Below are 16,085 nucleotides of genomic sequence, written 5' to 3' on the forward strand. Positions count from 1 at the left end.
TCACTGCTACATAACAGAGTTACATAATCTCCCTTAAAGGCACATGGTGTACATTGGCGTCTCCTGGCAATCCTTGCCTGTGGTTACAGAACAGCCACTCCTTCCTGTCACCTAGGAACTTTTTAATAATCAACATCAACTCAGAGTTTCTCAGACAGAATTTGGTTTGTGGAATACAGTACTTTTAAAATTTCTGTTTAGGCTAGTAATGCTAAACAGTGTAGTAGCCTGAACCAAGGACAACAACTTGTGGAGAGTTTGAGTGGAAAAAAAACCAAACCATAGTAGCATATTCTGAACATAAAATGGATATAGCTGGAAGTAAGATTACACCTGCAGGGAAATCAGGACAAGTCCTAGGAAAAATCTCTTACCTGAACTTTCTAGCAAGAGACGTGCTTCTGAAAAGTGATCTGGATAAAGGAGGTTTGGAGGAGTATGTGCTTGGACTGACCTCTTTACCAAAAGACCTGAGCAGATCTCTCAGCCAGCAGCTGGAGAATGTTACAGAAATTATTCAAGACACCTGCCACTTGCTGAGTGCTCTCCATGATAAACACAAGGAATTGACTGGAAGTCCAGGCAAGTATGGAAAGACTTATTTGTACCCAGACACATTGGATATATTAGATGCTGAGTTCTGCTGTCTGATGATGCTGGGGGACCTTAATTTTCACTTGTTAGTATTTCAGTACTTGGTAATTCATTAGACCAAATTAATTCATATTCCCACAGTTGTATCACACGGGTTTTGAGACCATTCCATGAGATTCAATATGAGACTCATAATTCTCATTATATGACCAAAAAAATTATTAAAGTAAAATTAACTGAACAGAATTGTTCAAAGTTATATGTACACTATACTTTAGTGGGATTATCTTGGCCAGACACCAGATGCTGACCCAGTAACTTACTACCCCCTCTTCAACAGGAAAAGGAAAGAAAATAAGATGGAAAAAATCCTGAGTTGATATAGAGAAATCACTTGAAATTACCCTCATGGGCAAAATAGACTTAATTTAGGGAACAGATTAATTTAACTTATTGTCAATTTAAATAGATTTGGATAGTGAGAAGCAAAGGCAAAACAAAACATTGAAACAAGACTTTTTTCCACGCTCAACTTCACTCCTGCATTCCCATGTCCTTTACCTCCTCACCTTCCTGAGGAGTGCCGGGCAATGGCAAACAAGGGCAGCAGTCTGTCCATAACAGTTCCCTCTACAGTCCTTCCTGGTTATTCTCTTCCATGCTCCTCTGTGGGTCCTTCCCATGGTCTGCAGTTCCTGTAAGGAAAAATAGGCTTTCAAACAGAGTGCAGTTCTTTCAGGGAATATCTACTTTCCTTGGCTCTGGGTCCTCCTCAGGCTGCAGGATATCTGTTCCAGTCTGGTCTCCCATGGGCTGCAAGGAAATCTCTGCCCCATGTCTGCAGTATCTTCTCTTCCTTCTTGTCTGATCTTGTTTGTGGGGCTGGTTCTCACACTTTTTTCCTCAGTCCTCAATTTTCAACGTATTAACATTTATCAAAGAAGAAGAGAAAATGAAAATTATGAAAATTTGTATCTAAGGTCTATCAGCATTAAACCTCAAAAGAAGAGTATCCAACAGCCAAGGGAGGTGATTCACCCTCTCTACTCCACCCTTGTGAGCCCTCACCTGAAGTACTCATAAAGGTCTGGAGTCTCCAGCACAAGGATATGGACCTGTTGGAGCAGGTCCAGAGGAAGGCCATGAAGATGATCAGAGGCATCACGGCATCTGTCCTTTTAAGAGAGGTTGAGAGAATCGGGGTTGTTCAGGCTGAAGAAAAGAAGGCTCTGGGGATGCCTTGTTGCATCCTTCTAATTCTTAAAAGGGGCTTTTAAAAAAAGAGGAAGAGTGATTTTTTATATGGACACTATCACATATAGTGCTAGAATAGGAGGGAACAGTTTTAAACTAAAAGAAGAGAGATTTAGATTAGATGTTAGGAAGAAATTCTTTACTTAGAGAGTAATGAGACACAGGAAGAGGGAGAAGTAGGCAGAAAACTTGTGGATGCCCTATTCCTGAAAGTGTTCAAGGCCAGGCTGGATGAGGCTTTGAGCAACCTGGTCTACTAGAAAGTGTTTCTGCCCATGACAGGAAGGAAGGTTGGAAAGAAACTTAAAGAACATCTCATTCCAAACCAAACCATCCTATCATTCTACAATGATTCTATGATGCAAAGAGAGAGAAAGAAAGATATTACAAACAGAAATGTTTAGCTATGCTTGTGTTTCTAAATCTTAACCTATGGATTTATAAAGTCTATAATAATAACAAGGTATTTGAGTTTAAAAAGCCTCCTTCTAGGCTCCAAGCAAGCCAACTGTCCTGATGGCCTCATGGTTTATTTGATTTTTTTTTAAATTCTTCTTTTGTCAGGTTTCCAAGAACCATTCTCTTCCAAAAAGCTGCTATTCCTCACCTGAAAAATTCCCTCAAAACTCTCAGCAAAGAGGTTTGGAGACAGTTGCATATAAACTACCTCTTTATTCTGAAACTGTGTTAATCAAACATCAGAAAAAGCACAGAAAACAAAGTGTTAGAAAATAAACGGGGAAGGGAAAACCACAAAAGAAGAGTTATTCCATGGTTAACCTTGTAATTGAATGGAAAAAGTGTCTTTCCATGTGGCACAGCTGGATAGTATATGATTGCAAGCCATATCTTTTCTTGCCCATATTAGAAAAGTCACATTACAGCACAGGAAAATGCCATTGTTTTGAATTACTCTCTAATCTTCAAATTTGATTTTAGGGAAGTTTAAAGGGCTGTACAATTTGTTTGAGGATTTTTTGTTTTGTTTAGAAAATGCAAAATTCAGGGGAGAAATGTAAATTTTGACAGTTTTGCCTAAGCTTGACCTTTACCTTACAGTGAAAGTGGGAAGTGGTCTTTTACAACCTCTTCTGCAAACAAAGCTCTCTTTCTTCCAGTCCTTTTTTTTAAAATTTCTCAGTCCTGTTAAACTGTCTAGAATTTCTTCATTACTGTAAAAGAGCCTGAGGAAAAACAGTAAAATAGTATTTCTTTTTTGAAACTACCAGTTTCAAAGTAAACAATACTTTAAAAATGTATTTTCTTCCTTTTTTCTATTTTTTTTTCCAAATATTTCCAAACTTTTTAGTCAAAGTCTAATAAGTCACTTGGAAACTGAGGAAGTATTAGAAAGGAATATTTTTTAGACCAAGTTAAATAAGAAAAATCTATTCTGACCTGTACTTTTTGTAGGTTTAAATTAATCATTGTAAATAGAGATGAGACCTATCTAGATCACATTGATATCTGATGGCATTCTTGATAAAATTATTTTCCAAGCTGAAAACCTTGAGGTGTTATTTACCTCATATGACATTGTTAAAAAAGTGAATGTTAAGTCAAAGGCTTCCTGTAAGACTTGTATCTGCCCTTTCTGTTTTCCTTTCCTTGTATCTGTACATTGGGAGTGGAGAGCACACCGTACTGTGTCTTATGTCTATTGTCTTATTTGTATTGACTTTCACAAGATTTAACCTGCAAAACAAAATTATCCAGGATCTCATGCAGCACACAGAAATAAGCAAAAAATTTTCCAAGGTTTCCAATACATCTAACTAGTGAAGATACCTCTCCAGTTATAGGGGCTGACAGCAATAGGATGCAGGAAGAGCTCTAAGTATACATTTTAAATTCTTGGAGACAATATCTGGAAGAATTTCTAAGAAAAAGTTCAAGATAAGAAAAAGAAAGGATTATAAAATATAGAAGTTAAAATGTTACATGAATGAATGTTGCATAGTGGTTGTGTGCTTTTTGTGCATTCTTCTCAACAAGGTGGTTTTAATTACATGCAAGGGCAACCTTCACCATTCCTGTAACTGAATATTACAAACTGCTGAGCTTGTATTATATGTGAGCTTGTGGTTTTGTGTTATCATCTATTCTTCATAGCAAAAATTCAGAGTTTCTAAGGTTGGAATTTAAAATTAGGTCCATGTATAACAGCCTTGCTAGAGATCTATGCATTAGAATCTTAAAGCATTCAATTTTAGGAAATATAATGTTTCATTTTAAAGATCTTCCCAAACTGATTTGACTATATTTTATCAATGCTTTGGATTGATTAAGAATTTAGCTAGTGTCTGATCATTAGAAAAGTGTTCCTTAGAGTTGCCAGAGTAAGATTTTGACAAATACACACACAATTGTTCTTAGACAAGTATAAAAATGTACTTGTCCATATTCAGTTCTTTAGAAATTGACTTCACCTGAATAGCAATATATGCAAAAACATTAAATGGAAGCCAGGAAATAGTGTGCTTCATGTATTGAATGGTACTATGGGATTATATGGAATTCAATAAATATGTGTATAATAGTTTTCACATTTTTGTCCAGCTTTCATAGAAAAATGTAATTGGTTTGGGTTTTTTGTTTTTGTTTTTTTTTCCTCAGAATTCAATGGAATTATAGATTATTTGCAGAAAGTGAAGGAGTATTTGATAAATACAATCTCATACCTTCAAGAGGCTGAAAATAAATTTTATGCTGCAAGCTGCAGACAAGATGGTGATTCTCAGAACCAGACTGGTGAAAATGCTTCTGGAGGAACAGATGTGCATTGTTCGGAAGGAGAAGCAAAAGACTCTGTGCAAGCATCTTCCAGTTCCAGTCAGCAATTCCAAAGAACTCCTTTTCTGAACAAGACAGAAAGTCAAAATGTCAATCAAACCCACACAAGTGAAATTAAAACTGTGGGGAAAATTCCATCCTTAGGTGAAAACAAATTTGCTCAAGAACAAGACACCAGCAGAGAATCTCCAATGAGAAAGGAAGATGGTGAACACCAACTACTGATTGTCTCTTTTACAGAGAAAAAAGAGTGCAATGGAAAGGATAAACTTCAGGGAGGTAGCTCAGTTACTGAAAGGCCTCCAGAACTGGACGCTTTTCCGGATGCTCTTACAAGCAGTGAGGAAGACATTCTATCTGGGACGTTGAAGAACATTTATGACAGAAGCATCACAAATCGTTGTGAACAGGAGAAAAAGGAAGTAGTCAGGGACAATTTAAAAGGGCTAGAAAGTGAAGACCACAAACTGACAGAGAAAATGGAAGACAATAAAATTAAAAAAAATGATGAGATTTTTAGAAATTACCTAAGTCCCTTCACATCTTCAGCACAAACTTATGATCTTCCTGATGTGAATCCTTCTGGAAGTGATGCAGAAGAAGTACAAAAGTCTAGATACTGGCTCAAGAAAGAGTAAGCACATAGTCTTCCTTCTTTTAGGAACAGATGTACATAATTATTACTTATTAACTTATAAACATGTGTGGGTGCAGAAACTCAATAGACATGTACTGAACAGATGCTGCTTGTGCACATAACAGCAGTTTGCAATTTGAACATGTGCAATGAAGATATTTCCCTTTGGTCTAAAGTAAACCCTAAGTTTCTATTTGCATAATTTTTTTTTTATGCCAGAGAGGGACTGAGTCACAGCCAGTAAAGTCAATAATCCTCAAATTGTTGGAAATTAGTTGGAAAGGACCACAATTCATCAGTTTTACAGTAACTTGTAAGCTGTTCTGAAACAGGCTAAACATAAAACTTTTCATGATTTTCTCATTTATTCTTAAAAATATTTTTTCTGAATTATCTTCTTCTTCATTATAGCACATCATTACATTGAAGTATTTAATTAAAAATACAAAAATCCTACCCCACTCAAAATACAATTTTTTTTTTTTTAATAGATTCCTAGTCAAAGGGAGTGGAAAAAACCCCCAGGAAATAGCTTGTTTTATTAAAGCCCCTGCAACTGTTCTGGAGAATCTGAAGTGTAACATACTCAACGACACAAGTTCCTTGGTGGTGGATGATTCTGAGGAGCTGGTCAGCAATGTCATCAGTATTGAATGTTATGATAATGAAAAACTAATTTTCCCTATCAACATTGCAATCCCATTTACGTCATGCTTCAGAGGAAATTATCGGGAGATTATGGTGAAGGTGACTGATACCAACTTCCAGTCGAACTACTTAACTCCTATTTCTTTGCAAGGATACCAGGGAAACCATAAGGTGAGTAACTCTTATCAAAGGATTGTAAAAGCATCATTTGAGCTTCCCAGTTAAGTCTCTGGAGTTTTTCAAGTAAAGTTGCCATTATTAAATCATATTGCCCACTATGTGTGGTCAAGCACTAGTTCTATTTGAAAACTAGTATTTACTAACATTCTTTTTGTCACTTACAATGTTAAGCAAATGCTTGATCCCACAATACTAATGCTTGAGTAATGTTTCATGATTATTGTAAATAAGTGCAATGTGTTACATTATTTGATAAAAGTAGAATTTAGGGGGAATTACTGTGCTTTTAGATCACAACAAGGTAACACCGTTCCATGAGAATAAATAAGTACAAACTATATCAAATGAACACAGTTTTTTTAAATGCAGAAGTGTTCTATTGGACCAGATTCATCACCCAGTTTATAAGTTTATTTCATTTCACCTTCATTTCATGGGAATATAAATAACGTCACATGATGACTAGAGATTACCAAGTACTTGGGCATGCAGGTGGCAATAATAGTCAATTTATTTTCATTCCATACTTTGCTCTATAGAGAGTGTTACCTTATCAAACTGTGAAACACAGCTTCCTTTCCCTCCAATACTCTAACCTCACATTCTCTTTATTCAGGAAAGCTTTGCAGAAGTGAAACTTTATCATCTGGGTGTTTTTTCTGTGTTGTCATGCTTAAAGAAGGAAACATTTACTGTTCCAAAGGTAGGACTCTTAAAAAAGTTGAATGTGGATTCCAGAATCTCTTTCTGTTACCAACCAGAAGCATTCAGTTCTCCAGCACCTATGCAGTTAAAGGTAAGTTGAAATATGTGATACTTGTTCTATAAGCCTGTTATCTGATCAGTTCTGAAGTGAGTATGCTAATGATGTTAAAGTGCAATCTCTTCCAATATCAGAAATCTACAAAAAGTGGTTGCAGCTTCACATCCTGTACACGCCGATTTCCTGTCATCTTTGTTAAACCACATGTCAGGGATATCTTTAGCTAAAAAAGATCTATCTACCCTTGTTTGATATAGTTCAGAAAATACAGTCATTTTCAATAAAGATGAGTCAACTCAAAACTTTAATTGTTTGGCCCAGTGATCAAGTTAATGGAACTATTTCTCTCACCTGACTCATTTCTCTCACCGTTTCTCTCCTTGGTGCCAGCAAGTGCAACAAAAGGTTTTTATCGTGTATTAGTCTTAGGCTGAATATAGTCTCAAACTGTGCTTCAGTTATGTTTCTCCCTTGCCCCATTAAGATGTTAATTTGGAAGTATGGAGAAACTAAAATTATGAGATTAGAAAAATCTCAGATTTGTTTTCAAAATCTGAGGAAGCTCATGAGTTTCAAAACTTGACCTCAAATCAGGAACAAAACAATATAAATATTTTAGGCAGTAAAAGTTCCAGGTTTTGATGACTTTCAAGCATTTTTCTGAGCTTTGTATAAAGTGCTGTTACTTGGGTGAGGTTGTTCTTGGGTTAAAGAGAGGAGTCTGATTCTCCTGTGATAGTCTTGTCAACTCCAAAAGATAAACCAATTTTGTATAACCAATTTTTGTAAAAAAACCCAGGCATGTAGTAGAAGATTTTTTTTGGTTTTTTTGCAAGTTGATTATATAATTTCTTTCTATATTTAGATTCAGCCAATTGAGCCATCATTGGTTTCAGCATTGAAAGCAAGACATGATATGTATCACTCAGTGATCTCTACCAGTGCACTGGTTCATGTCCAGCATCCTTCAGCCCAACCTTTTAACAGCTCAGTCACTATTACTCTACCATGTCCCCCAAACCCAGACAAAAAAAGGCAAGGAGATGAAACAGAACATGCAAGAGCCATTAGTGCTACAGTAAAGAGTGTTGCTGCAGCATACCATCCTTGGTAAGACCTTCACTTCAAATTCACCGTTTTTTAAAACATCAAAATCAATGAATTTTAACAGGTTTTGGTTTATAACTTTTTGTATTAAAACTGTGTTTGTTCTTTAATATAGACTGCAATACCTATGAGCTTTGTTGGAAACACTAGAGCAAATCCTCAAAATTTTCATGCTATAGTTTCACCAGAAAAATTAATACAGTATTTGATGTTTATTCTTTAAATATGCTGACCACTACATTTCTAGCAGGAGTCAGAATGAAGACTGTATGAAGTTTTTTCACCAAGTATTCAGGCATGTTCAACATAGTCAAAAACTGAACACAAAGAATAGACATGACTTAAAGCTGCTGTGTTCATAACACACCAAGTTGATTTGAGTCTGACCTTTGAATTTTTTCATCTCTACTTCTACATATTTCAATGGTTGCCTGAATCAAAATGCATGGCACAATGGTTTATAGTAGGTCAATTTTATGCACTAGATAAAAGTCCAGATTTTTCGAAAGTATATTTCTAAAACTTAGGCTTTTTCAGCATGTCTTAAAAAAAAACATTAAAACATGAAGACTCCTGGAAAAAAAAAAAAAAAAAAAAAAGAAAGATAATTTCTATGTTTCAGCAGTTTCTGGAGAATTGAAGAAAAATTCTCTAAATAATTATATCATTCACATACTCTGGAGTGTCTTTCCAGATACAGATTTTAAGCAAGGTGGGTAAACCAGAAAAAGTTGTCAAGGCCAGCAGAGTGTAAAACTGCTACAAACCAAAGCTTACTTTTTCTGCAGAACTATTTTTATGGGGTTTTTTTTCTATAATTATTTGGCTTTCCAGGGCTGTGAGCACTTCTGTGAGAAAAAGTGGGGACAATCTCTGTGATACTTTGAAATTATTAGGTCATGGAAACAAAGAAGAAGGGTGGAAGGTGTTTGATGATGTTATTATCCAGAATGCACAAAATGGACTTGTATCTTTTGAACTAAACGAGCATTTAGAAAGGTAATGTATGAATAATTTAACAAAATTTTATTTACTGAAATATGTGTGTTTAAAATAAGTGGAAATTAGTAGTGTTAAGAAATCATCCATTTTTAATCATTAACTTGCTCCTAGATTTGTTGCTCATAATTACAAAAAAAAAAAAAAAAACAACATAACTTTTTCATTTATAGAATGTACACAATGTAGTACATAGACACTTGAAAAATATCAGTCTTAATTGGCAAATGTAATTTAGCTCTCTAACTAAAAAGGCCTAATTTTTAAATTATTATTATTAAATATTATCTTACTTTCATGTACAATTCATATGTATTTGAAATCATACCTACGTTGTCAACATACTTTACAAACACAAGCAAATTTCCACCTTTCCGTGTGTTGGAAACAAGGATGAAAAGAAGGTAGCAAAAATTTCCTTGGCAACTGAGCCCCCTAATATTTTTAAGAATAAATTGTTAACAGTTGATAAATTATTTAAAATAAAGCTATTTCATTTTCTTTCCTTTTTTTTTTTTTTTTTCCTTTTTACCTTAATACAGGTTTGTGGTCATTCGACTTGCATTCCTTTTGGAAAACAGGCATCTTCTCCTCTTTGCTCAGGCTCTGGAAGAAGCTCTCCATAGCACGATGGCTAATGTGATACTGTATCAGAAAAGAGAAAACCCATATAAAATAGTAGTTTTGCTGTCTGCATCCAGGGAATTGACCAATGAACTTCAAAATCTCCATGAGGAGGGTTATTTTGGTCCCCCAGAACCTACACAGCAGTTCCCATTAAGACAAGGAGAGCAGATTCATTTTAGATTTACAGGAAATATTTCTGCTTCAGGTAAGGCAGTTAATTCATGCATCTGTATGAACATTATCAATTACCTCAGCTATTAAAAAACACTGTATGGGAACACATGTAGATTGAAGTTGCTCACAGTACATTTAGTTATTTCAGTGTTGTTTCTTGTCAAAGAAAGAAACATGGAGCTTAATGGGAAATTGCTCCAACGGTAAAGAAAATGTACGACCTGAACGAGTCCTTGAGCAATGTGTTCTAGCTGATCCTGCTTTGAGCAGGAGTTGGATGATCTTTAGAGATCTCTTAAACCCCTGTGAATTCTGTGAAACCTGATTCCTCAGAAACACATGGTATTTTAAGAATTATTTTAAAATAATTCTTAACAGACAGTTAAGAACTGTCTGTTAAGAGAGTTTTGTCCAAGTAAATTCACTTAGAGTGAGCTAGAAACCAAGGCAAAATATTGCCTGTTGTGAGTTGCACTGTGAATTGAGGTGATGAGAGAGAGAGTTATGCCATTTCTGTTAGCAGCCTAGAAAATTCCATGTAGTGGCTGCCACCATTCAGAGATTTGCTTATAGGGAAAAAAGAAGAATCCTCTGAAAGGTTTTCACCCTAAATTGCATATAGTCTCTTCTGTCTGTCTTAGATTGAACATATAAATATGTATTTGGCCCTCTGAACATTTTGTACATAAACTCTCCCATTGAAAACTGCATGTACTCTAAAAAAAGGAGTATTCTTCAAAAAGAGAAGTCTCCAGCCCATGAGAAATATCCGCTTATATACATAAAGGACAGTGTCTGTAGATGTATTAAATGAATAGATTTAGAAAACCTAAAAATGCATCTACCCCTCTGCTGCCATTCATTTTGTTGTTACACATAGCCATCCATCCTGAATAACCAGGAAGGATATACTTCTAATTCAATTCACAACGCACCTTTATTCTTATTCTTTTTTATGTTATGTACATACCTCCTTTTCTGTTCCTTGATTTTCAACTTGTAGCACTGCCTCCACTACTTATTCTTGAAGCCAACTATTAAAGGGCTAAGAAAGCTATCTACAAGATATGCCTACAACTGAAGCAGGCTGCACTCAGATGTTCAATAAAGTAATAGTAATGATAAAAAACAACCAAGGAATAACCAAATGTTATATGATTACCTTTGCTTGACTCATCCTAATGAATTATTTTAGATGAATGCAGGATAAAAAAGTTTTTTTAAAATATTTTATTAAATGGACTGCAGAGAATGGAGAAGATTTCAGGAAAGTCTACAGACTGATTTTTCATTCACAAAGACAACCAAGGCTGGAGCTCCAAATTAAAGAAGTGGATGAATTTGGTAACCACAGTTCACCTCATTACAAAGGAACAGCAGTGTTTTATAAAATTCCCAGAGAGATGATACCAAAGAAATGGGAACAAACCTTACCGTATGATGAATATCAACACCAGTCTCCACTGTGCAAATTAGCATTAACATTGCCAAAGGTGCATTTCTCACTTGATAATATTAGAGACATTTCCCTTTCTGCCTTACCATGTATTTATTAGAAAAAGGGATCTTGGTATGATTTTTGATTTACAGATAAACACAGAAGTCAATGATAGACTTCTGGTGCATCATCAATGTACAAACATTCTCAGAATTTCTCTTAGCTGTGGGGAAGGACCCTTATACAAGTATAAGCATGGAAGAAATTCTAGCAGAACATTTTCACCCATCTAATCTCCCCAGCTGGAAGGGAGATATTATTATGGCACTGTGAAATTATTACTCAAGTTTCAGGTGTATCATTCTTGTTTTATTGTCTTGGGAGCACAGAATTGCAAATTGTAGGATCATTAAATGGTTTGTGTGACCTGTCTTCCACCTATCACCTGATTATTCTATTATTCCTGATTAGCCTCTGCAGTACAGTCATGTGGGCAATTATCTCCATCTCTGGTGAAAGCTAATGCTATATAAATTAATCTTTAATATTCCTTCAATGAAACCTCATTGTAAACTTTTCAAAGAGCCTCTATGCCAGCACACTATGTTGCACAAAATGCTGCCACTAAACTACTACTATCAAAGTTGCATACATTTTAATATCAAAATATCTACAGAAACACTTGGTCTAAATCTCTGGTGATAAACAGTAGTGTTTTTCTCTTTTTAAATTTGTCTTCACACGTTTCTCAAGTTTTTGGTTTTTTTTTTCCTTATCATAGTTGAAAGAATCCGGAATGTCTGATTTTGGTTGTGACAAAGACAGATGGAATCTTTTTAAGGCAACCATTCTGACTATTACATTTCCACTCATTTCTGTAAAATTCCCATCTAAATTCCTTTTGTAAAGAAGGCAGTAACTGTACAATCATAACCTATTTTTTATATGTATATGCCCTCATTATCCACTTACAAATATTTGCTGACAATGGTCAAAATGCTGTTTGTTTACTTTGTATGCAAACATTCACATCAGTTTTTACTTTAAACATATATTTCTACAGAAGTAATCTTATTTTCACTAATGATTCCTATTTATGGTGCTTTCCTTTCCTCAGCAACAGAAAACACCTGTTCCTCTAAGCTATTTTGTTCAACACAAGTCAGACACAGTGCATTAGGTTTTGATGTCAAGTATATGTGTGCATACCTAATGATTTCAAAGATTTTGTATTTATGTGACACAGTGGTCTAAGGAGGTAAAAGATTATTTTCTCCTTTTCTGTCTGTCCTGTTTAATATGCTACTAGAGTCTGGTCATGTCTGAGAGGTCCATTTGACAGAGCACATCAATGTTACTGGCTGGGAATGCTTTGCAAAAATAGATTGCTGTAATACATATAGACATTATGAAATTACTATTCTGCTGAAGTTTTATGTCTAATGACTGTCTAACAGCAGAATAGCATGTTATTCCCTGCTTCAGAAAGGCAGTTGCATGGCTAATTGAAGCACCTTCCAGACTAGAAAACTGCTTTGACTGCTAAGAGTATTTTACTTAGCTGTCAACCAGAACAGCAGGACCACATGCCAGTGCAGCTGAACCGTGGGTGAGTTTAGCACTTCACCACAGACACTTAATCTTTAAAGGCAATTTACTGTTTTAGATCTAATGCACTGTATATTATTACACTATTTTTAGACAATACTAATTTTCAATCCTTGTAATTTTTACTACTATTTTAACACTAAGTAGCATGAAGTGGTTCAGATTAAAGTCAATGCATGGGTAATTGAGTTAATCTACAATAACTTTGAAAATCTAATACAGACCTTTGAGGTGGTAAATTCTCATTATGAATGAATACAGTTTAAATACGAATGCATCATTAAAAGCCAGAGAAAGCTGAGTCTTGGAAGAAGAGCAATGCCCCCTTCTGGAAGAGCTTTATATTCCCTTTATTCTGAGAGTTTTTTTGCCATGTCATTTTATCTTCACGCTGGGGCACATCCAGTGACAGAACCACTGTAGAACCATGCAAAATGAGGCAGATTCAGATCACAGAATCATGGAGTAACTTGGGTTGGAAGGGTCCTTTAAAGGTCACCTAGTCCAACCTCCAAGGTCTCCAGAGCAGTACAGCACAGGATGCCATGCAGTGCGTAATGTGTGCATCCTGTGTGCACTGAAATCACCTCCCAGGATGGCTGTGTACAGCCTGATGAATAGGCACCTTCACAACAGATAACGGTTATGAATATATTGACCTTATGGCTGTGCAGCTCAGTACGTTTGAGACACTCCAAATATTGAACAATATTTAAAGCCTGTGTTATAGAAGTCATTAAGATAAGCTCCATAATTCTCAGTGTATCAGAAAGAAAAGGATAACTTTTCCAGTCCGAGTTTCATGTTCTTAATTCCCAAATGAAAAGCAGAAGATCAGTGAAAAAACCTCAGGCAAATTTCCTTGGGAGAGCTGTGAATAAACAGCCACATAATACAACTGAATGTGTGTGACAAAAGTAACATGAGCACTTAAAGAAGATAATTTCATTTTCAAACACCAAAATCTGAATTTCACTTCATACAAACTAATCTCTTTTTGTACTCAGGGCTTATGTAAGTAAATCATTGTTCTATATGCAGTAGGAAACAACACTAAAGGCCAGAAGACTTTCATCTTTCTCAGCCAAAGGTGAAACAGGACAAAGTATTTTTTCTTTCTCTCCAATGTTTAGAGGAAGAAAGATGAAAGACTCTCTACTTTCTAATGGAACTTATCTTTTGAATTTTGATGATTTTTCATGATGATGTATTAAAAGATGAACTATGTAAAATTAATAACTATAGCTACAAATACAGTGTGTTTACCTGACCTCACAATAGCTACTACATAACTAAAAGTTGTTCTTTTCCTTGAAAAGAAGGCAAAGCTAATGCAGTATTCAAAAGTATTCACTTATGGCATAATGATATTAACCCAATATCTGTAAAGTTGCATGAAGAATGAACTTTTTATAAGAGATAATAAACACCCACTTGATAGCTGAAAATTTTGTTAATTTCTTTATTTTAATAGCTATATACTGTTTTATACCTGCTGATGGTGTTAATTCTTTTTAATAATGACAAAAATATTCTATGTAAGTAGAAAAAATTTAAAATGCTTAGAGTTAAACCCCCAAGATTTTACTGCAATCCACTCCCAAATCATATGCCTCACCTCTTACTGATCATTTCTCTTTCCTCAACACGTTTTCTTTAATAGCATGAAAAATTGATCCACCGTCCACGAAGTACAAAAATAATTTTGTCTGATTCATCAGGTAAGAAAACAACCATTAAATTAATATAAATATAAAAAAGACCTATGTTTGCTTTTTTTTTTTTTATTCCAGGGTTTGTTTAGCTGTTATTGACACTTGAAAATGCCATAGAAAGAAATAGTTAATATGTTAATAGGTAGCCAAAGGAAAATAGATCTGTTTACCAGGAAATGAAATAGCTCTTGTAAGATACTGTTGTGGTGGGATGCTCGAACAGCATATAATTTTGTGTATAAGGAAATCCAGTTTGTACTGGAAAGCTCCAGTATAACTGATGAATCAGTTGCAGTAAATACTGAAACTTTGATTTTATTGATAACTTTCCCCCTTCAGTTACAAAAATTATAGATCTTTGCTGAATCTGCTCTTGACTAAATTCAATTCGTACTGCAGAGCAGTTACCAAAAATGGCATTGGAAATGAGATGGTGAGATGGGATGATATTTCCACCAAAGTATAAAACACTCCCTATTTAGCTGGGGAGTTTACCCACTGATCCTCCAGCTTTAAAAAGCTTTTTCAAAAAAAAAGGAAGATTTATTGTTACTTCGCTAACTTTTGCCTTTCAGAGGCCCTATGGGACAAGTTGCTGTTCTGGCTTGCAGAAGAGCTTGCAGAAGATAATACATCATTGTTTGCTTTATGTTTACCTGTTCGACGGAGCATGCTTCAGCTTGTTAGGCTGAAGTGCCCTGATAATTTAACACACCAGATCTATGAGCTGCTTTGCTGCTGGAAAAAGACCCTTCCAAAGTCAGCTGATAAACAGCAGCTCTTGTCTCACTATTTGCAGAAGAGTGGCAGAAGTGATCTTTCAGAAGAACTTCGTTTAAAGTGGCAAAATAAGGTGTTCACCTGACAGAAACACAGGCAACTCACAGCCCAATTTCTCATCTTTCTTCTTGAAGTGTATGAATATTTCCATGATACTTCTGGATGAACAAGTGACAGGGATATCAGTCAGGAGAAGACGATTTGTTACTTTGCAACCTCTTTACTAAAGCAAAGTGTAATAGCTATGTCCTTGCGTGATAAAAGTGAACATTTCTTATACGTAAAATCAGATATTGCAAATATAGGTATGAATAATTACAGACTGATCTGCATAGATTTGTGAGGACTTTAACTGTTTGCACAAGCCATATGCAGTCAACACAATATTTTTACATATCTTTAACATTAGAAATTATTCATTATATAAAAATAATATTAATCATTCTATATATATAGATTGCTCTATGTCCAGTTTTAATAACTACCAACTTCTTCAGATTATAGCCTAATGTACAGACAGAGGTAACTTCTTCTTACTTTCAGATTTGTTAGTAATTAATTCTGCTTTTATGTTTCCATGAATGTTTTTCATCCTTGTGAATATCATACAAGATTTCAGTGTTGGCTCATGTGAATATGTAACCTCTTTCCTGAATTTATGAGATTTGTTGCCTCACTTTAAACTGTCATTGTAATGGACTCTTTTAGGTTACCATCAAATATGGGAAAAAAAACCTATTTCTTCATTAAAATTCTAAAATGTATGGC

The 16,085-nt window shown here is 35.1% G+C and overlaps 1 protein-coding gene across 1 annotated transcript; it reads left to right on the top strand.

Annotated features, from left to right (window-relative positions):
* The first annotated feature begins 305 nt into the window (after positions 1 to 305).
* On the top strand, positions 306 to 15,402 carry DTHD1 (death domain containing 1). The gene is made up of 10 exons (XM_041489911.1): positions 306 to 582; positions 4,408 to 5,275; positions 5,770 to 6,097; positions 6,723 to 6,902; positions 7,735 to 7,979; positions 8,811 to 8,975; positions 9,518 to 9,807; positions 11,025 to 11,269; positions 14,486 to 14,543; positions 15,113 to 15,402. Exons 1-10 carry the CDS (start codon positions 306 to 308, stop codon positions 15,400 to 15,402), a joined length of 2,946 nt encoding a protein of 981 aa, XP_041345845.1.
* Positions 15,403 to 16,085: the final 683 nt, after the last annotated feature.

This window comes from Pyrgilauda ruficollis, unplaced genomic scaffold (genome assembly GCF_017590135.1).
Source record: "Pyrgilauda ruficollis isolate IOZ18807 unplaced genomic scaffold, ASM1759013v1 scaffold1, whole genome shotgun sequence".
Taxonomy (NCBI): Eukaryota; Metazoa; Chordata; class Aves; order Passeriformes; family Passeridae; genus Pyrgilauda; species Pyrgilauda ruficollis.